The sequence below is a fragment of the Stomoxys calcitrans genome, chromosome 5 (assembly GCF_963082655.1).
Source record: "Stomoxys calcitrans chromosome 5, idStoCalc2.1, whole genome shotgun sequence".
Lineage (NCBI taxonomy): Eukaryota > Metazoa > Arthropoda > Insecta > Diptera > Muscidae > Stomoxys > Stomoxys calcitrans.
The window spans coordinates 107,796,112-107,819,085 of record NC_081556.1 but is presented as its reverse complement, the minus strand read 5'-3'; the positions used below and the strand labels follow the sequence as shown (position 1 = coordinate 107,819,085).

Genomic DNA, 22,974 nt, shown 5'->3' with positions numbered 1-22,974 from the left:
TGTTATTTCTAATTTCATAGATATAACAGTATGAACTTGGTAATACTTCGTGTAGGTTACCCTGTACTTATTCCGACCGGTTCAATGGTCGGAAACAGTAGGTATCTTTTTTCTCCTGTTCAATTTTTAATGCGTCATCCACATGTGCTCTGTTTGGTTCGATTTCAACAAGTGCGTAGATTTTAAAACAGCTTAAAAATAACAATGCAGTGAATTAAGGCCACAAAGTTCAAAACAATGCCAGTTGGCTTTAGCAGTAACTTATCTGGGTCAGATATTTCGTATATATAAGCTTGCAACTAGCCCCGTCGGTATAAAAACAAGCAATTCTTTTTACAATATTTCCAAAAATGAATTTAATCTCCGCTATTATATTTTTCATTGCCATTGTTGTCGCTGTAAATTGCCAATGTCCTCAACGACCAGGTAAAAAATACACACACACACTCACCGAAATTCGATGTGCCGCTATAATTTTTGTTTTGTTTTAATTTAGCGCAACCAACTTGTGGAGATGACCTACACGGCGGCCACACTGGCACTAATTGTTACGGGAGGACAATGTGGTGGTATGACCGCGGCACCAACAATTGCATGTCTTTCCCATATCGAGGCTGTGGTGGCACTCGTAATCGTCATTGCTCCAGGGCGGAATGCCTACGCCTTTGCAGGGTTTAAAATTGATTTGTAAAAAGACGAACTGTTCTCCTTGATTGGAATAAACTCAAGTGATGCAATCTTTAGTATGTAAAATTTTCTTAATTCAATGGACTATTTTTATACCTACCACAGAAGGATGGGGGTATATTCATTTTGTCATTTTGCCGTTTGCATCACATCGAAATATCAATTTCATATTCTATAAAGTATATAAAGGGTGACTTTTTAAGAGCTATAGGAAGGGTAAAAACATCCCACACACACATAAAATTTAGAGAAATGCATGAAATCTTTATTTGAATCGATAGTACGGTCCATATAATTTATTGTTTGAACATTATTTTATGCAAATATTGACCGTGACTGCGTCTCAAATGGTCCGTCACCTTAGTCAAATTTTGGCGTACTTTTCCCAACATTTTGGCCGGTATCTCACGAATAAATGCTTCAATGTTGTCTTCCAATGCGTCAATTAAAGCGGATTGATATTTGACATAGCCCCACAAAATTATGGCTAAAGGTGTTAAATCCTATGATCTAGCTGACAAATTGACCGGTCCCGAACATGAAATAAACTGTTCACCGAACTCGCCTCTAAATAAGCCCATTGCTACGCGTGCTGTGTGGCATGTGGCACCGTCTTGTTGAAACCACATGTCATGCAATTGAAACTACTGCATTTTAAGCAAAAACAAATTGGATATCATCTCACGATAGCGCTGAACATTCACAGTTACGTTACGATTGACATCATCTTTGAAGAAGTACGGTCCAATGATGTCACCAGACCATAAACCGTTGCAAACTGTGACTTTTTCAGGATGCGTTGCAAGCTTTTGCAATGTTTCTGGCTGATCTTCACTTCAAAATCGAGAATTCTGCATTTAGCCAAAAATTTGCTTCATCCATAAGATGGAAGAAGCGCGCGATGATGTTTCTTAACAGAGCACGCATTTTGATAATAAAATTCAATAACCTGCAACCGTTTGTCATTTGTAAGACGATTCATGATTAAATTATAGACCAACCTGAAGATTTTTGACAGTGAAACAAAACACGAGACATGCGTGGGCTGTTTAAAACAGTTTTGCCAGAAAGATAATAGCTAAAAAATCACCCTTTATATTCTTGAACGACGTCAAAATCTAAGACGGTCTAGCCATGTCCGTCTGTCTGTTCAAATCACTCTACTGTCTTTAGGAATAGTTATATTGAGCTGAAACTGTGCACACATTTTTTTTGTCCATAGGCTGTTTGGGTTCGAAGATGGGCCATATCGGACTACATCTATATATAGCCCCCATATAGACCGATCTGCCGATTTAAGGTTTTAGGCCGATTGAAGCCACATCTATTATCCGATTTTGCTGAAATTTACGATAGTGCGTTGTGTTAGGCCTCTCGATGTCCTTGTTCAATACGGTCTAGATCGGTCCAGAATAGGTGCCATATAGGCCGATTTTCCCATTTAAGGTTTTGGGCCCATAAAAGGCGCATTATCCGATTTCGCTGAAACTTCGGACAGCAGGTTATGTTGGGCCTCTTGAAATCGTTGTCCAATTTGCCTCAGATCGAATCAGATTTGGACATATTGGGTTGCCCAAAAAGTAATTGCGGATTTTTCTTATAGTCGGCGTTGACAAATTTTTTCACAGCTTGTGACTCTGTAATTGCATTCTTTCTTCTGTCAGTTATCAGCTGTTACTTTTAGCTTGCTTTAGAAAAAAAGTGTAAAAAAGTATATTTGATTAAAGTTCATTCTAAGTTTTATTAAAAATGCATTTACTTTCTTTTAAAAAATCCGCAATTACTTTTTGGGCAACCCAATAGATGCCATATATACCGGTCTCTCGATATATGGGCTTGGGCACATTAATTATCCATTTTCGCAGAAATTTGGTATAGCGAGTTATGTAAGCCTCCTCGACATCCCCGTTCAATACGACCGAGATCGTTTCAGATTTGGATTTAGCTGTCATATATACCGATCTCTCGATTAAAGCTTTTAGGCACATAAAAGGCTCATTTAGTATCCGATTTCTCTGAAATTTAGGGGAGCAATTTATTTTGGGTATCTTGACGTCTTTGTTTAGCTTACTCCAGATCGGTTCAGATTTGGATATAGCTGCCACATAGACAGATCTCTCAATTTAGATCTTGGACCCCATAACAAGCGTATTTATTATTCGACTACGCTGAAATTAGGTATAGGGAGTTGTGTTATGCTTCTTGACAGTCCTGCACAATACGGCCCAGATCGGTCCCGATTTGGTTGTAGCTGCTAGATATACCGACCTTCCGATTTAAGGTTTTAGGCCCATAAAAGGTGGATTTATTCATCGAATTTGCTGAATTTACATATCAATGAGTGCAGTCCGATTAAAGTTTAAGCTCAATGATCAGTGGCCTCCTTTTTATAGCCGAGTCCGAACGGCGGGCCGCAGTGCGACACCTCTTTGGAGAGAAGTTTTACATGGCATAGTACCTCACAAATGTTGTCATCATTAGGAGGGGGAAAACCACCGCTGAAAATTTTTTCTGAAGGTCTCGCCAGGATTCGAACCCAGGCTTTCATTGTCATAGGCGGACATGCTAACCTCTGCGCTACGGTGACTTCCGAATAATTTCAGGCAAATCGAGTATTAATTGCGTCGAGTAATAATCGGCTTACATCGGGTTATGAACCGATTGACACTATACTTAGCACAATTGTTGCAAGTCCCACTAAAGCGGTATGTGCAAAATTTGAGCCAAGTCAGGTAAGAATTTTGTCCGCTAGGGGCGCAAGAAGACACATGGAAAGCTTGGTTTATATGACAGCTTTATCAGGTTATAGACCAATTGAGACCATATTTGGCACAGTTGTTGGAAGTCCTGCCTAAACGAAATGTGCAACATTTCAGCCAAATCGGATAAGAAATGCGCCCTGCAGAAGCTCAAGAAGTCAAATCGGGATATCGGTTTATATGGCATCTATCTCAGTTTATGAATCGATTGAGACCATACTTTGTACAGTTGTTGAAAGTCATGCCACAACTACATGTCCAAAATATGAACGAAATCGAATACGAATTCTTCCCCTCCCACCTCCCACCCCCCCTAGTTGGTCAAGAAGTCAAGTCGGCAGATCGATTTATATAGGTGCTTTATCAGGTTATTGACCGATTTGGACCGTACTTGGCACATTTGTTGGAAGTCATAACAGAAAACCTTGTGCAAATTTTTAGCCAAAGCGGACAAATATTGAGGCTTGTAAGTGCTCAAGAAGTCAAATCGGGAGAACGATTTATATGGGAGCTATAATAGGTTATAGATCGACTCGTACCGTACTTGGTTCAGTTATTGCAAGTCATAACAGAATACTACATGCAAAATGTCAAAGCCAAATCGGACAAAAATTGAGGATTCCACGAGCTAAAGAAAGGTGAACGGTTTATATGGCAGCTATATCCAAATCTGAACCAATATGGCCGGTTTGCAATCCTCATTTACCTACATCAATATTAAGTATCTGTGCAAAATTTCTGTCATACAGATGCTACTTTGAACTAAGTAAGCAGTTTAGAAACAAGGCCACCTCTCGACAAACGAAGATTACACTGTACAAGACACTGATGCTACCCGTGCTGTTATATGGTTCTGAGGCGCGGGTACTTGTGAAAGCAGACGAGGCAGTACTTGGAGTATTTGAGAGAAATATTCTTCGTAAAATATATGGACCAATTTGCGTTAATGGAGAATATAGGCGTCATATGAATCACGAGCTGTATGTCGACGATATCATAGTTACACGCATCAAAATACAACGGCTGCGTTGGCTAGGTCAGGTTGTCGGAATGGGTGACGAAGCTCCCGCAAAGAAGTCTGTTGAAGGCAAACACGGTGGTACACGCAAACCGGGAAGACCAAAAGCCCGATGGAAAGATAAAGTTGTGGGAGACACCTCGAAACTTGGTGTCAGAGATTTTAGAATGAGCGCAGAAGATCGAGGCGCTTGGAACGCTATTCTAGGTTCGGCTAGTGGAACAAATATTCTGTCAGTAATTATGTAAGTAGTTCCACTTTGTTCTGTAGGTAGATGAAACCCTCGTTTAAAAAAACTTCTGGTTTGATTTTTATACTCTTAGAACCCTTGACAATTCACTAGAAGCTATGGTTGCCCAAAAAGTAATTGCGGATTTTTCATATAGTCGGCGTTGACAAATTTTTTCACAGCTTGTGACTCTGTAAGTGCATTCTTTCTTCTGTCAGTTATCAGCTGTTACTTTTAGCTTGCTTTAGAAAAAAAGTGTAAAAAAAGTATATTTGATTAAAGTTCATTCTAAGTTTTATTAAAAATGCATTTACTTTCTTTTAAAAAAATCCGCAATTACTTTTTGGGCAACCCAATAAATTCGGTTATAAACAGATTCGGACCATGCTTGATATGGGTGTTGAATAAATTTGAGGATTTGATGGGCACCTACAACTAAATATGGTCTCATATGGACCCTATTCGGTGCGGATATTAAGAGGCCTAGTCTAACTCACAGTTACAAATTTGAGCGACTTCATCTAATAAATACGCCTTTATCGACCTCAAATCCCTTAATCGAAAGATCGGCCTGCAGGGCAGCTATACTTTAATACCTTAAAATTGGCCGACATCGATATCGGAATTGGATATCAGAAGTCGTGGTGTAATTCAGTCCGATGTAGACCCCATTCAGAGTAACAAATGGATTAACGAAATTGTTGTACCCATGCTATGGTGGATAATATCTTTATTCCAAACTTTCTACTATTCATTATTGTTATTTCAATCGAGTGGAAGGAATCTTTGTTTTTTCCCATGCCATTTTCTTTAATGAACTTTTATTTCGTATTCGCACTCCTAGGAATTATAACCAATGAAAGGGATACGAGTATCTACCAAAGAAAAGTGTAATACTATCTCCTCACTTCCGTGCCATGAACAACGACTCAATGGGAATAGGTGTGAAAACATCTAAAGGAAATGAAATCGAGTTAAAGACAGCAGCAGAAGCAGCAGCAGCAACCGCCATGGCATCAACAAAAGCTGCAGCTATAGTCTGCTGAAACAAAGGCAACGTTTCAGCACACAGAACTTGTCTACATTTCCCGTTAGTTTTAAAAATTTTGCTTTTCTGTTGAACTTACAACAAAAACATCACTGTGGTACTTGGCGTTGTTTGTTTTTTCACTTACTGTTGTTGTTGCTGTTGTTGCATTGTGATATGTCAGCTATTGTTGCAAGTGTTTCAAACATTTAGCGTAACATTCCAAGCTTGCTCTTCATTCCCGCCACACCACTACACATTATCGTGTTCCGGGCGACAATTGGTGTAGAAATTGTGATATGGCGGTGTGTTAAGTTTAAGAAGTCTGAGGGAAAGTGTATGTGTGTGTGTGTGTAATAATGAAACGTTTTACCAAATGGGATCTGAAAGACTTGTTATACAAAACTAAGCTGAGAAAAAAGAAGATGTAGCCATCATCATTAGTTGGGGGTATACTTATTTTATGGATTAGTTTGTCACACAAATATTTGCAAATTTTGCCCATGAACATTTCACTAAGGAAGAGGAGCAAACTTCTCTCCTATCAATGAGTACAGTCCCATTCAAGTTTAAGCTCAATGATAAGGGGCCTACTGACACCTGTTTGAAGAGAAGTTTTACATGGCATAGTACCTCACAAATGTAGCCATCATTAGGAGGGGAAAGCCACCGCTGAAAATGTTTTCTGATGATCTCGCCAGGATTCGAACCCAGGTGTTCAGCGTCATATTCGGACATGCTAACCTCTGCGCTACGGTGACCTCCGTTTGTCACACATTATATCTAAATATAGTTGTAAAATTCTAAGGTCATTGATAAATGACAATTTGTCCGTCCTTCCTTCGGTAACTTGCAACGATGCATCGGCTCTTGAAAATAAGGATATCCAGCAAAAATTCCATATCCATACGTAAGTTAGGTATTGTAGCCGTTGAGTGAAGCGAACGTGCTTTTAAAGTTAAGTTCGGCCGGGCCGAACTTTGGATACCCACCACCTCGGGTATATATGTGAACCACCTTTCGTCAAAATCCTGTGAAAAATGGATACCTTATGCCCCATAGCAGCTATATAGACATATCATCCGATTTAGACCAAATGCTTATAAGTACAAGTCATTGTTCAATCGGGGGATCGGTCTATATGACACCTATATCCAAACCTGGACCGATCTGAGGCAAACTGAAGACAAATATCGAAGGGCCCAACACAACTCACTGTCCCAAATTTCGGCGACATCGGACAATAAATGCGCATTTTATGGGTCCAAAACCTTAAATCGAGAGATCGCTCTATATGGCTGCTATATCCAAATCTGAACCGATCAGGGCCAAATAGAAGAAAGATGTCAAAGGGCCTAAGGCCACTCACTGTCCTAAATTTCAGCAAAATCGAATAATAAATGTGGCTTTTATGGGCCCAAGACCCTAAATCGGAGGATCGGTCTATATGGCAGCTATATCCAAATCTGGACCGATCTGAACCACATTGACGAAGGATGTCGAAGGGCTCAACGCAACTCACTGTCTCAAATTTCAGCAAAATCGGATAATAAATGTGGCTTTTATGGGCCTAAGACCTTAAATCGGAGGATCGGTCTATATGGCAGCTATATCCAAATCTGGACCGATCTGAACCACATTGACGAAGGATGTCGAAGGGCTCAACGCAACTCACTGTCTCAAATTTCAGCAAAATCGGATAATAAATGTGGCTTTTATAGGCCCAAGACCCTAAATCGGAGGATCGGTCTATATGGCAGCTATATCCAAATCTGCACCGATCTGAACCACATTGACGAAGGATGTCGAAGGGCTCAACGCAACTCACTGCCTCAAATTTCAGCAAAATCGGTTAATAAATGTGGCTTTTATGGGCCCAAGACCCTAAATCGGAGGATCGGTCTATATGACAGCTATATCAAGATATAGTCCGATATAGCCCATCTTCGAACTTAACCTGCTTATGGACAAAAAAAGAATCTGTGCAAAATTTCAGCTCAATATCTCTATTTTTAAAGACTGTAGCGTGATTTCAACAGACAGACGGACGGACATGTCTAGATCGTCTTAGATTTTTACGCTGATCAAGAATATATATACTTTATAGGGTCGGAAATGGATATTTCGATGTGTTGCAAAAGGAATGACAAAATGAATATACCCCCATCCTTCGGTGGTGGGTATAAAAATATATATCTGTATCTCGGAATAGGTACTACCTATTACGAAAAAAAATTTTAAACCCTTTTGGAGTAGGCTAGAAATTGACTCCAAAGACTCAACATCTGTGGCGGTGGCATCAGACCGTGTTATCCTCCCCTCCTGTAGGTGTGGGTGCCTTGGCACCTGTAGTCGAGAGTAATGCTTCAAGCGCACAACTAGTCGTCAGACTAATTAATGAGGAAGAGACGGATAAACCAGAGGGATGGACAGTTCGTCCCAAGCCTTTAGGAAATGGTGGTGTTTTTGACTCGGATTCAGACAACAACAGTGTCAATGAAACAGTCATCGCAGCTGAATCGAAAGATGAGAGCATCGAATCGCATCGAGAGATGAGGGCTCACAAGCCGACCGAGAAAGCGATTCGGTGCATGACGAAGGAGACAGAGGAGTATGTACCGGCAGCGAAATCGGGCGAAAGTGCAGGATGCTGGAGGGAATAGAACTGACATTACAAGCACTTCTACGGAAGCTGGAAAAAGAATCAGATCTCCCGAAGAGCTTAACACTGCTAAAATACTGAAGAAGAAAAAGAGCTCCCCGCTTTCAAATACTCTGGGAAAACCAAGCCAGCCATCCAGCAGTGGAGACTCCAGACATTGTCCTGCGGAGGTACTTCGTGCAAAATTTTGGCTCCCAGTTGTCATCAAGTTGTCAAATCGGGAAATCGGGAGGTTTGCTGTATCATGTTATAGACCAATTTCGACCGTACCTGGCACAGATGTTGGAAGTGACAACAAACCACTCCGTGCAAATTTTCAGAACAACAACTGTGGCTCTCAGGGCCCCAAGCAGTCAAATCCGGAGATGGCCTTATATGGAAGTTATATCCAAATCTGAACCGATATTTCCCATTTGCAATCCCCAACGACCTGCCTCAATAAGAAATCTCTGTGCAAAATTTTGAGCAGATAGTTTTATTCGCTCGACAGCAATCGTGATTTCGACAGACTGAGGGACGGACAAACGAACATGGCTAGATTGAATTAAAATGTCAAAAGGAAGTAAGAAGGAGATCAGTGTAGAATTCGGTATCATAAAGCGACACATAGGACTGCGAGCTCACTTAGGCAAAATTGGTCCAGCAAGCGATAGCATGTATAGGGCAAGCGGGGAGGACGATGAGACATTAGAGCACTTCCGTGTTATTGCACGGATTTCGCGATATAGACACTGGCACTTAGGTGGGGACACAATACCAGACAGGATCCTTCTTAGGGACGTGGCACGGATTTTGTAAGTACCACGGAATTCCAAACTTAGATCTTCTTTTTCAAGGTTACTTTTTTAGTAATCAGATTGCACAACAAACGGATTACTGGCTCAGGTGTATGTCGATAGTGGCATTGGGCTGATTAATATACGCACCCTCTGGGAGCTATATTCATATCTGGACCAATCTGGGCCAAATTGAAAAAATATGTCGAAGGCCCTAACACAACTCACTGTAGGCCACATTGCAGAAATATGTCGAGGGGCTTAGCTTAATTCACTGTCCCAAATTTCAACAAAATCGGCTAATTTATGTCGCTTTTATGGGCCTAAGATCCTAAATCGGCGGATCGGTCTATATGGCAGCTATATCAAAATCTAAGCCGATCTGGGCCAAGTTGCAGAAGGATGTCGAAGGTCTTAAAACAACTTACTGTCCCAAATTTCGGCGACATCGGACAATAAATGCGCCTTTTATGGGCTCAAAACCTTAAATCGATAGATCGGTCAATATGGCAGCTATATCCAAATTTCGACCGATCTGTGCCATATTGCAGAAGTATGTTGAGGGGCTTAACTTAACTCCCTGTCTCAAATTTCGACGACATCGGACAATAAATGCGCATTTATTGGCCCAAAATCTTAAATCGAGAGACCGGTCTATATGACAGCTATATCCAAATCTGAACCGATCTGAGCCAAATTGAAGAAGAATATTGAAGGGCCTTACAGAACCCACTGTCCCAAATTTTGTCGACATCGGACAATAAATGAGCCTTTTATTGGCCCAAAACCTTAAATCGAGAGACCGGTCTATATGGTAGCTATATCCCAGTCTGGAACGATCTGAGCCAAATTGAAGAAGGATGTCGAAGGGCCTAACACAATTCACTGTCCCAAATTTCGGCGACATCGGACAATTCATGCGCCTTTTATGGGCCCACAACCTTAAATCGAGGGATCTTGTCTATATGGCAGCTATATCTATATCTGGACCGATCTGGGCCAAATTGAAGAAGCATATCGAAGGGCCTTACGTAACTCACTGTCCCAAATTTTGGCGACATCGGATAATAAATGTGGCTTTTATGGGCCTAAGACCCAAAACCGGCGGATCGGTCTATATGGGGACTATATCAAGATATAGTCCGATATAGCTCATCTTCGTACTTAACCTGCTTGTGGACAAAAAAGGAATCTGTGCAAAGTTTCAGCCCAATATCTATAGTTTTAAAGACTATAGCGTGATTTCAACAGACAGACGGACGGACATGGCTAGATCGTTTTAGATAGTTACGACGATCAAGAATATACCTACTTTATAGGGTCAAAAATTGGTATTCTGATGTGTTTCAAACGGTGGGTGGGTATTGAAACAAAAATCCCTTTTTTAAAGTTGGGCTGATAGTGTTTTTTCGATTTCTAACAGCATTTGACTGGTTTCCTAGATCGCGATATCTTTTCGTACAAGTAAAAGCTTGCTAAGTTCGACCGGGCCGAATCTTGGGTACCCACCACCATGGATACTGCAAAAAATGAAGAATGATTTGGACCGTATTGGCACAGTTGTTGGAAGGCGTAACAGAACACCGTATGCAAAATTTCAGCCAAATCCGATTCGGCTGAAACTTTGCACATAGTGTTCTGTTGTGACTTCCAACAACTGTGCCGGCTTAAATTGGTCTATAACCTGATATAGCTCCCATATAAACCGATCTCCCGATTTGACTCCTTGATCGCCATGACATTTTAAGTCGATCTACCCATGTTCGTCTGTTGGTCCGTTCGTCCGTCTCTCCATCCTCAAATATGGTCTGAATCGGTCCATAACATAACATAGCTCCCATTTGAGCCGATCTCCTATATAAACCGATCTCCAGATTTTGATTCTTGAACGTCTTTAGGTCGTAATTCTTATCCGGTTTTGCTGATATTATGCACAAATTCTGTTTTTATGATCTGTATCATACGTGTCAAATATGGTGTGAATCAGTCCATAACCTGATATAGCTGCCATATAATCCGATCTTGGGTCTTGACTTCTTGAGCCTCTAGAGGGCGCAATTCTCGTTCAATTTGACTAAAATTTTGCAGTGTTTTAATATCACTTCCAACAACTGTATTAGGTATGGTCCAAATCGGTCCATAACCTGATATAGCTGCCATATAAACCGATCTTGGGTCTTCACTTCGTGAGCCTCTAGAGAGCGCAATTCTCATCCGATTTGGTACAAGTTTTGTACAACGGCTCCTCCCATGGCCTTCAACATACGTGTGCAATATGGTCAGAATCGATCTATAGCTTGATACAGCTCCCATATAAACCGATCTCCCGATTTTGCTTCTTGACCGCCGAATCGGACTATAACTTGATGTAGGTCCTCCTCCGTTCGTATTCATTATTCTTTGTTTTCCTAAAAACAGTTACTGCGCAAAGAACTCGACAGATGCGTCCATGGTGGAGGGTATATAAGATTCGGCCCGTCCAAACTTAGCACGCTCTTACTTGTTTCTGATCTTGCGGTGGGTACCCCTCACTTGACCACAAATGTGAGAGGCAAAATCGCACTCTACTACCAAATATCTCATTTGAGTCCATATTCTACTGACCAATCTATATGTCCTTTGGGGATTTTGATATTTAGAAGCCCTTTCATACTGCTAACAAAATTATGCTTAAATCGCTCCAGCATTTCCAAAATTTTGTTGTTTTTGAGTATCATGCAGAATTTTAAAGAAAAATTTAATTTTTCACAATTTTTTTTTTGCGTACAAACTGTTCATAGAAAGCTTCATCAAAATTTAATTTTCCTTGAAGACATGATTTTACTCTGTGAATTCATTGCACGTCTCTTCTAGTATTCAGTTCATTTTCTATCTCTACAAAGATGTTGTGAAAGCCATTTGGCTTTCCCTCCTTCACTTTTAAATAATTCAATTTCTGGTCCTTTTCCCATAACAATTTTGAATTTGCTACGCTTTGTAATCTGCTTGTGGTCACTTCTCGGTTTGTCAGTTGCTGGCAACATAGAACGTTGAAGGAATATGAAAACACTATTGTGCATCATAAACAATTTAAGTGAAGATTCTAGGCGAACATGTCTTAGCTACTTCGATTTAAAACGTGATTCTTTGTCCATTGGCATAATAAATGTGAATCCATTTTTCTCAACCTTCTTAGTTGGCCAATTCCACAAACTTTGACGCAGAGCCACTGCATCATCAACCTCAGCCGAGTGTCTGCGAAAAGGAAGAATCCTTGTTGCTGCGCCCCTCCCCCCTTTTGTAATATGTCAAGCCATAGAAGCAGACAGACGTCACGCACTAGAAGTGAAAACTTGCAAAAAAAAAAAAACAAAACGAAACGAAAGCCCCTGGCCACGGTTTTCCATAGTTTTGTTGTACGTGTTAAAACTAAACGTTTGCATTTTCTTTTAGTATGCGAAGTGAATGTGTTTGTGTCTATATGTGAGTGTTCGCGTTACTTTGTCCTTTTTTAAATCTGGCCAAAAATGTCCTAGAACAACATGGTGCCAGGATAAGAGCACAAAATGAGAACACTATGAGAAACATGTCCAGCAGCAAAATAGTGATGACAACAGAATGGCAATGCTGTTCTTGTTCTCGCTGTCGTTGTTGTTTTTCGTTTGGCATGATGCATGTTTTCAAATGTTAGATATTAAAGCTTAACTGTGGCGGAAGATCTAAGTGTTTGCAAATGAATGAATAATAGGGTGTAACGAAAAAAAAAATTAAAAAATAATTAATACAAGTAAAAGCGTGCTAATTTCGGCCGGGCCGAACCTTGTATACCCTCTGCCATGGATAGCGAGTTATTTTTCCGGTATCTTTTTTTAGGTAAACAAAGGATATAAGAAAATATTATTGGATTCGGAATTGAATGTCATAGAACCAACCTTTAGGGGCTCAAGAGGTAAAATAGGGAGATCGGTTCATATGGGAGCTGCGTCAGGCTATAGACAAATTCAGACCATAATTGACACGTATGTTGGAGGTCATGTCAAATCGGATAATAATTGCGCCCTCCAGAGGCTCATGAAGTCAAGATACCAGATCGGTGTATATGACAGCTATATCAGGTAATTGACCGATTTAAACCATATTTGGCTCAGTTGTTGGCAGTCATAACAAAACACGCCATGCTTATTTCAGCTAAATCGTATAAGAATTGCGCCCTCTAGAGGCTCAAGAAGGCAAGATTCAAAATCGGTTTATATGGCATCTCTATCAGCTTATGGACCGATTTGAACCATACTTAACACAATTGTTGAATGTCATATCGAAACACTTCGTGCAAAATTTCAGCGAATAGGATCAGAATTTTGTCCTCTAGAGGCTCAAGAAGCCAAGACTCCAGATCGGTCGATTTCAACCAAAATCAGTAAAGAAAGGCAAAAGTCGGGTGGAGCTGACTATATAATACCCTACACCACCTGGTGTACGTAGTACTTTCTATATGTAGAACTTATCTCAAACCTAAATCTAAATCAAAACCGAATTTTATGAAATTTTGCACACGTATTAAGACGTCAAATAAAACACCTCGTACAACATCTTGTTAAGATCGAACTAAAATAGTGGCTTCTACAGCCTTAAAAGACCATATCGGACAAAAGATTTATATGAGAGCTATGTCCTAAACTAGACCGATTTATATGAAACTTTGCACTTGCATTGGGTCTTTAAATAAATCAACTCACGCTAAATTTTGTAGAAATCTTGCCAAAATTGTGCCTACTACAGCCTTTAAAGTGCAAATCGGAAGAAAGATATATATGGAAGCTATATCTAAATCTGAACCGATTTTTATGAAATTTTGCACACATTTTAAGACGTCAAATAAAGGACCTCTTGCCAAATTTGGTAAAGATCGGACCAAATTTGTGGCTGCTACAGCCTTAAAAGGCCATATCGTATGAAAGTTATATATGGGAGCTATATCTAAATCTGAACCGATTTTTATGAAATTTTGCATTCATACGGAATCTGTAAAGGAAACACTTCGTGCAAAATTTTGTAAAGATCCGATCAAAATTGTGGCTTTTACAGCCTTAAAAAGCCATATCGGATGAAAGATATATATGGGAGCTATATCTAAATCTGAACCGATTTTTATGAAATTTTGCACACATATTAGAACGTTGAATAAAGCAACCCATGTCAAATTTGGTAAAGATCGGGCCTAAATTGTGGCTGCTACAGCCATTAAAGGCCATATCGGATGAAAGTTATATATGGGAGCTATATCTAAATCTGAACCGATTATTATAAAATTTTGCACACACATGAAGACGTCAAATAAAGCATCCCTTGCCAAATTTTGTAAAGATCTGACCAAAATTTTGCCTACTGCAGCCTTTAAAGTGCAAATCGGAAGAAAGATATATATGGGAGGTATATCTAAATCTTAACTGATTATTATGAAATTTTGCACACACATGAAGACGTCAAATAAAGCATCCCTTGCCAAATTTTGTAAAGATCTGACCAAAATTGTGGCTGCTACAGCCTTAAAAGGCCATATCGGATGAAAGTTATATATGCAAGCTATATCTAAATCTGAACCGATTTTCTTCAAAATCAATAGTGTTCGTCCTTGGGCTAAAAAAGAGACCTGTGCAAAATTTCATGACAATCGAACAATAAATGCGAACAATAATGGCTTCCAAGAGCTCATGATATAAGATCGGGAGATACGATGCAAACGGATCGCTAATGCGAGCTATGCGCTAATGCGAACTAGGCGCGCCTGTGAACGAATCGCGGATGCAAGTTATGTGCGGATGCAAACGAATTGCGGATTTGAAGAAGTCGTGGATGGGAATGAGTCGCGGATACGAGCTTGTAGCGGATGCGAACGAATCACAGATACGAGCAAGCGCGGATGCGAGCAAAGAGCGGAAGCGACCGAATCGCGAAAGCAAACTAGATGGGGATGCGAGCTAGGCGCAGATGCAAGCTAAATGCGGATGCAAACGAATTGCGGATTGTAAGGAGTCGTGGATGGGAATGGGTCGCGGATGCTAGCTGGGAGCGGATGTGAACGAATCGCGGATGCGAGCTGGGAGCGGATGCGAACGAATCGCGGATACGAGCAAGGAGCGGATGCAAGCTAAGTGCGAATGCGAGCTTAGCGCGGATGCGAGCAAAGAGCGGATGCGAACGAATCGCGCAAGCAAACTAGGTGCGGTTGCATGCTAAGTGCGGATGCGAACGAATCGCGAAAGCAAACTAGATGGGGATGCGAGCTAGGCGCAGATGCAAGCTAAATGCGGATGCAAACGAATTGCGGATTTGAAGGAGTCGCGGATGGGAATGAGTCGCGGATGCGAGCTAGTAGCGGATGCGAACGAAACGCGGATGCGAGCTGGGAGCGGATGCGAACGAATCGCGGATGCGAGCTGGGAGCGGATGCGAACGAATCGCAGATGCGAGCAAAGAGCGGATGCGAACGAATCGCCCAAGCAAACTAGGTGCGGTTGCATGCTAAATGCGGATGCGAACGAATCGCGAAAGCAAACTAGATGGGGATGCGAGCTAGGCGCAGATGCAAGCTAAATGCGGATGCAAACGAATCGCTGGGCAAACATCTGGAACAATTTTAAGACAAGTTTTTTCGATTGCGAATACTGCCACTTATCTCCTTTGGCCGTTCTTTCTCTAGGACCAGAGAGTTCACCTCAATAGCAGTAAAGGCACAACCTTAAGAACACTAACGAAAACAGGTTGATTGAGAATTATCCCCAGTTTTGGAAAAAAACAAACAACGAAATAAACACCCAATGTCACACCAACACTCAATGGTCTCTACATGGATTGTTTGCACAACTCATTAGCGCAGTTGTTTGGGTATACTAGTAAAGACGAGCCGTGTATGTGTGTGTGTGTGTGCATGTCTGATCGAATCAGCAGTAGATACTTTGGGAGCAGTCACAAGCACATACGAGGTAGGTTCGAGTGGTGCTATGAAGTAGCCGAGAAATAAACTAATCGTTTGTATCGGCAGAACACATCGTAGATCGGCAGAGAGTATGCAGGCAGCATGTACGACTGATAGAACGAGTCGGAAGTAGCCGCTACATGTATGTAGCTCGGGATGAAGAGTAAATATGTAGGGGAAAATATAATTTGTCTATGGCTTGGCTATGGTATGATATTGGCCAAAAACTACATTTTCTGACCCAAACTTCAGCGAAATCAGATAATAAATATTGCTTTAAAGGGCTTAAGATTTTTAAATAGCAAATCGATCTATATGGGGGCTATATCAGCATATAGTCCTATATCTTCGAATATAACCTGCCTATAGACAAAAAAAAAAATCTGTGCAAAGTTTCAGTTTTATATTAAAAGACTGTTGAGTGATTTCAACCGACAGACGAAAGGTCAGATATGGCTAGATCGTCTTAAATTTTTACGAAGATCAAGCATATATGAAAAGGGTGATCTTTTAAAAGCTATAGGAAAGTTTTTCACAAAAATAAGACAACACATAAAATTTTGAAAAAAAGCATGAAAACTTTATTTGAATCGATAGTACGGTCCATATAATTTAATATTTGGAGATTATTTCAGGCAAATGTTGACCGTCCAATTTTGTCACACTCTTTTCAACATTTCGGCCGCTATTTCACGAATAAATGGTTCAATGTAGTCTTCCAATGAGTCAATTGAAGCAGGCATGTCTGTATGGACATGAGCTTTAACATAACCCCATAAAATATAGTCTAAAGCGCTAAATCGCACGATTTAGTCGGCCAATTGACCAGTCCCGAACGTGAAATAAAATGTTCCCCGAACTCGCCTCTCAATAAGTCCATTATTTCGCGTGCTGTGTGGCATGTGGTACCGTCTTGTTGAAACCACATGTCATGCAAATCAAGCTCTTGCATTTTGGGCAAAAAAAGTAGGATATCATCTCACGATAGCGCTCACCTTTCACAGTTACGTTACAATTCGCTTCCTCTTTGAAGAAGTACAGTCCAATGATGCCACCAGCCCACGAACCGTACCAAACTGTGACTTGTACGAATTTTTGGGAAGATTGGTCAATAAATGCCCTTGCAGCGGCTCTTGGGGTGAAAATCTGGCTATATACATATATGACAGCTATATCGAAATATAAGCCGATTTCTATGAAATTCGCCAGTAATATCGAGAGTCAAGAGAAAACCCTTCCTCGCAAATTTCAAGGGAATCGGTAAACAAATGACCATTTTATTGCATTATTACTGCAAATCGGATGAATATATATATGGGAGCTATATTCAAATCTGATCCGATTTCGAGCAAACTTCTCAGATACTGTCACAGTTGTCGATGAAAGCGTTGTACGAAGTTTTGCGAAGATTGGTCAATAAATGCGCTTGAAGTGGCTCTAGGAGTACAAATCGGGCGATATATATATGTGGGAGCTATATCCAAATCTGAACCCATTTCTATGAAATTCACCGGTAATGTCGAGAGTCAAGATAAAACCCTTCCTAACAAATTTCAAGGGAATCGGTAAACAAATGACCATTTTATTATATTATTAATGCAAATCGGACGAATATATATATGGGAGCTATATCCAAATCTGAGCCGATTTATATGAAATTCACCGGTTATATCGAGACTCATAATAAAATCTTTCCTGCCAAATTTCAAGAGCATCGGTTAACAAATAATCATTTTATTGCATTATTACTGCAAATCGGGCGAATATATATATGGGAGCTATATTCAAATCTGATCCGATTTTGACCATACTTCTCAGATACTGTCACAGTCGTCGAAGAAAGCGTTGTATGAAGTTTTGGGAAGATTGGTTAATAAATGCGCTTGCAGTGGCTCTAGGAGTAAAAATCGGGCGCTATATATATATGGTAGCTATATCCAAATCTGAACCGATTTCCATGAAATTCATCAGTAATGTCGAGAGTCAAGAGAAAACCCTTCCTCGCAAATTTCAAGGGAATCGGTAAACAAATGACCATTTTATTGCATTATTACTGCAAATCGGACGAACATATATATGGGAGCTATATCTAAATCTCAGCCGATTTAGAGCAAACTTCTCAGATACTGTCACAGTCGTCGAAGAAAGCGTTGTACGAAGTTTTGCGAAGATTGGTCAATAAATACGCTTGCAATGGCTCTAGGAGTACAAATCGGGCGATATATATAGGTGGGAGCTATATCCAAATCTGAACCGATTTCTATGAAATTCACCGGTTATGTCGGGACTCATAATAAAATCGTTCCTGCAAAATTTCGAGAGAATCGGTTAACAAATGACTATTTTATTGCAGTATTACTGCAAATCGGATAAATATATATATGGGAGCTATATCCAAATCTGATCCGATTTCGAGCAAACTTCTCAGATACTGTCACAGTCGTCGAAGAAAGCGTTCTACGAAGTTTTGCGAAGATTGGTCAATAAATGCGCTTGCAGTGGCTCTAGGAGTAAAAATCGGGCGCTATATATATATGGGAGCAATATCCAAATCTGAACCGATTTCTATGAAATTCACCGGTAATGTCGAGAGTCATAATAAAATCCTTCCTGCCAAATTTCGAAAATCGGTTAACAAATGACTATTTTATTGCAGTATTATTGCAAATCGGACGAACATATATATGAGAGTTATATCCAAATCTGAACCGATTTCTTCCTATTCCAATAGGCTTCGTCTCTAGGCCGAAAAACATGCCCATACCAAATTTGAAGACGATCGGATAAAAACTGCGACCTGTACTTTGTACACAAATTAACATGGACAGACAGTCAGACGGACGAACGGACAGACAGACGGACATAGCTAAATCGAATCAGAAAATGATTCTGAGTCGATCAGTATACTTATCAATGGGCCTATCTCTCTACCTTCTTGGTGGTACAAAAAAATGCAGTAAGTTATAATACCCTGTACCTCAATAGTGGTGTGGGGTATAGTTAAAAAATTTGCAAGCGTGTTTCTTTTGTGAGACGAAAAGTGGCGAAAACATACATTTAGTACTAATGTTGATACTATTTGGTACTTTCACTCTTCCTTAGATCATCATTCGCTTTCGTTGCCATGCCATTAACTTGAACTTCGTCTCCCCAAAAATGTTTCGCATTCGCCAATCTTTTTGACTTTAGTCCTCTGGCTCCTTAGAAAATTGTTCTGCCCTTTCTTTCTCCCTTACTTCGCTCGTCATCCTTCTTCTTCTTACACTTCAAAACCGTTTATGACCTTACCGTTCTGGTTGTTATACCCCTGTTGGCCAGTTTAATCTCCATTGCCCACGCCATTAACTCTAACTTCGTCGGCCCAAAATGTTTCACATTCACCAATCTTTTTGACTTTAGTCCCCTGGCTCCAATGGAAATTTGTTCTGCCCTTTCGTTCTTCCTTACTAAACTGTGGCTCGTCATCCATCTCCATCTTACACTTCAAACCCGTTTATGACCTTACTGTTCTGGTTGTTGTAGCTCTGTTGGCCAGTTAAATCTCTGTATAGATGTTCATACTCGTTGTACTGGCGTTAATGCCATATCACCTCACCCATTCTGTGATCATCTAGATCTCTGCCTGCCGGACAGTTTTATAGTCAGGCAGTCGAAAACAGATCGCAGTCTCTGGATACTTCATATGGAGGCCAGTGGCAAGTAGCATTATTTTCCAGATGCCTATACCAGAGTTCTGTCAATCCAAGCCGCAATGAGACGCTGACAGTAGTGCTTCGCATTTAGTCTCAAGTGTCGTCTCCCATACAAAACCTCTTCTAACCCATACAAGTTTTCTCTTGTCGCCTCGACAACCCACGGTGGTATGACCTGCTCCTATTCTCTATCTTTTCTTTCATTACATTTAGTTTCATAGCCGCAGGGGTGGTATATAGCATGTGTAGGCGTCCATTTTAGAATAGTCTCCAGTGCCCCATTAAGCGTGGTCCTCATCGCCCAGTCTATGCCAAGTCTACCTGGTCTCTGAACCTGTTTTTTTCCATCGTCGTCTAGTAAGCTACTTAGGCGTAGGTTGATATTGGTTCTATAGAGCAAGAGCTAGTGGACTATCCTTGGATTCAGACCCCATTTTGAGCCAACGGGCCGCCTACATAGTACTCAACATCTGTGTGGCTAGCTACGCACCTGAATGTGGCACCTCCAGTTCAACTTCCTTTTCAAAATCACTCCCAAATATTGGACCTGTTCGTTAATCGAAATCCTTCGATCAAGGAAACCGTGGCGCCTCAAATTGGCCCACTTTTGTTTTGTGTTCTGAACTTCGTGACACCCTATTATATGTCTATACAAGTTGCATACGTTGTGAATGTGCTGTGTTTTTCTGTCAGTGCCTGTGTTAGCTTCGTGTTGATGAAGGATACTGCCATTTATCCATTCAGGAATGCAGTGTTATTATGACTGTTCCACTATGCATCTCAGTGAATTGGTTTGTGTCTGTGTGTGTGTGTGTGTGACAAAGATAAATATCTTTTTAAGAATATACGCTGAACGTGCGCACACTTAGATTCATAGCTTCAAGTGCAACTGCAACAACTTTTATGCAGGGTAAACAACAATATTTCTAAGTTTTTCTTAAGTTGTTTTTCTCGTATTTCCATTTGAAAAATGTTGCTGACTATTTACGGTGGTAAAGTGAAAATATAAAAAAAATACATAAATTACAGCGGAATAAATGCGAATGGTGAGATTTTTCACTTTGCTGTTCCTTCATGTGTGTCAAATTTTTTGATATTTGCAATTTATTTGAAATTTTCTTTTCCATTTAATGCAACGATCCATTTAGGGTTTGTAATTGGTGCAGAATAAGACAGGAAGTTGCGAAGGCAGCTTTACAGTCAGTCGTTAAAACGATGGGAAGTGTAGAACTTTCAACTCTCACACAATACGCTTGCTAGAATGTGTGCTATGCGATAGGAAGATGAATCATTCCTCTATGCAAACATGCAAATTTACCTCCAAACATTCGATTGAGGACAATGGGCAAACTTCTCACATATCAAGGCGTGCTGTCCGATTTAATTTAAAACTCAATGATAAAGGCCTCCACTTTGTAGCCGAATCCAAACGGCGAACCGCAGTGCGGCACCTCTATGGGCAGAAAATTTTTCATGGCATTATTGTTGGAAAGGATGTCAAAGTGGGTGGGAAAAACATTGGCCGGAAGTCGATTCCACATACGAACCATTCCGGCGAAATAAGAATTCTCTCTATAATGCATTGTGCGGTCCGCTGGCCAATCAATTACAAACGGTTGTGAGTTCCTCGAAAGTCTAGTATCCCTGACATACATCCTTACATCAGGAATAAGAAGACGAATGTCAGACGAACCCACACCATGAAAGTACCGAAAGAACAGCGCTAAACAACCCACATTGCGACGATGATGAAGGGGGGCAATAGAGTTGCATACCCCACTGTCCCCAATCAAAGCCATCGCTCTCCTCTGTACACAGTCCAGTAGCTTCAGGGGATGATTTTGAAGCTCCAGCCCATACATGTGTGTTGTACTCCATTTTCGGCCTTAAGAAAGTGGTGTTGATGTTAAGAAGATCAGACGGAGTGAAGTAATTCTAACACCGTTTAAGGAAGCCCAAGCACTTGAATGCTTTTTTCGACACTTCGAATACATGTTTACCTCAACGGACATAACTTTGCATTTTCATGCCCAGAACATCAAGACTTTCTGATTGCTCAACATCTACACCGTGGATAGACAAAGATGAACGTAATGGGTCAGGGAATCCTTTGTGTGACAACAAGCAGCAGTGAGTCTTCCGTGCATTAAAATCTACTCGATTCATTCTACCCCACTCAGAAATGGCCAGCAAATCCTGGCAGAGTGTATCGTCCGCTTCTTGTCCTCAATCTCTCGAAGACTTGGCCTATGGTCGAATGAGTACGAATGACAGAGATTACTGTCATCCGCAAATGAGTAGATCGGAGTCGATGTCTGACCCAACAGATCGTTGATGAAAATTAGAAAAAGAGAAGGAGAAAGAACAGAGCCCTGGGGTACACCTGCGGTCAATTTGTGCTCATTGGATGAGAACCCATCTATAACGACTCGAATATAGCCATTGCCGACACCTCATGCGACATGCTTTGATAGTAGTGCACCGAGCCAGACCCTATCAAATGCCTTGGAGATATCCAGAGCTACAACCTTACTCTCACCAAACTGGTGGATTGAGCGACTCCATCGACAGAAGTGCCATTAGGTCACCCGTAGAGCGATTTCTGCGGAACCCATACTGTTGGTCGCTACGAAGGCGATTAGACTCTAAATACCTCACAAGATGGGGATTAATCATGCTCTTCATGACCTTGGAGAGAGCAGAGCATATCGCAATTTGGCCAATAATTCGCAGGGTTGTTTGCCTTACCCTTCTTGGGTATTGGCTGAACGTTCGCAACCTTCTAACGCGCCGGGAAGACTCCCGCACGGTAGGCAAGGTTGAAAAGGTTGCGTAATGGACGAGCGAGTGTCGAAGAACACACGACAAGTGTTGATATGTCATCCGGGCCCGGGGATTTATTTATGTCTAGATTTTCAAGAACCCTTTTAACTCCACGAGTTCGAAAAAATATTTGGGACATTATGCTAGATACATTTCCGATTGAGGGGAGTGGTTGATTGCTATCCGGGAGGGTAGAGTTCCCTGGAAATATATCAGCCAACAGGTTAGCCTTATCGACAGGGTCAGTGAACAAGTCCTTAACAAGAGTTGGAATAGATGAAGAACTACCCTGTACTCTTTTCACGAATGACCAATAGCTCTTACTTCCTCGTAAAGAAATTTTTCG

At 40.9% G+C, this 22,974-nt stretch overlaps 1 protein-coding gene across 1 annotated transcript; it reads left to right on the top strand.

Annotated features, from left to right (window-relative positions):
* Positions 1 to 350: 350 nt before the first annotated feature.
* On the top strand, positions 351 to 699 carry LOC106088396 (mambaquaretin-9-like). Its single transcript, XM_059369154.1, has 2 exons — positions 351 to 426; positions 497 to 699. Exons 1-2 carry the CDS (start codon positions 351 to 353, stop codon positions 676 to 678), a joined length of 258 nt encoding a protein of 85 aa, XP_059225137.1. The 3' UTR covers positions 679 to 699.
* Positions 700 to 22,974: the final 22,275 nt, after the last annotated feature.

Coding starts and splice junctions, on each gene's coding strand:
- LOC106088396 (XM_059369154.1), top strand. CDS start 351: ATGAATTTAATCTCCGCTATTATATTTTTCATTGCCATTGTTGTCGCT. Junction 427..496: donor CCAATGTCCTCAACGACCAG/GTAAAAAATACA, acceptor GTTTTAATTTAG/CGCAACCAACTTGTGGAGAT.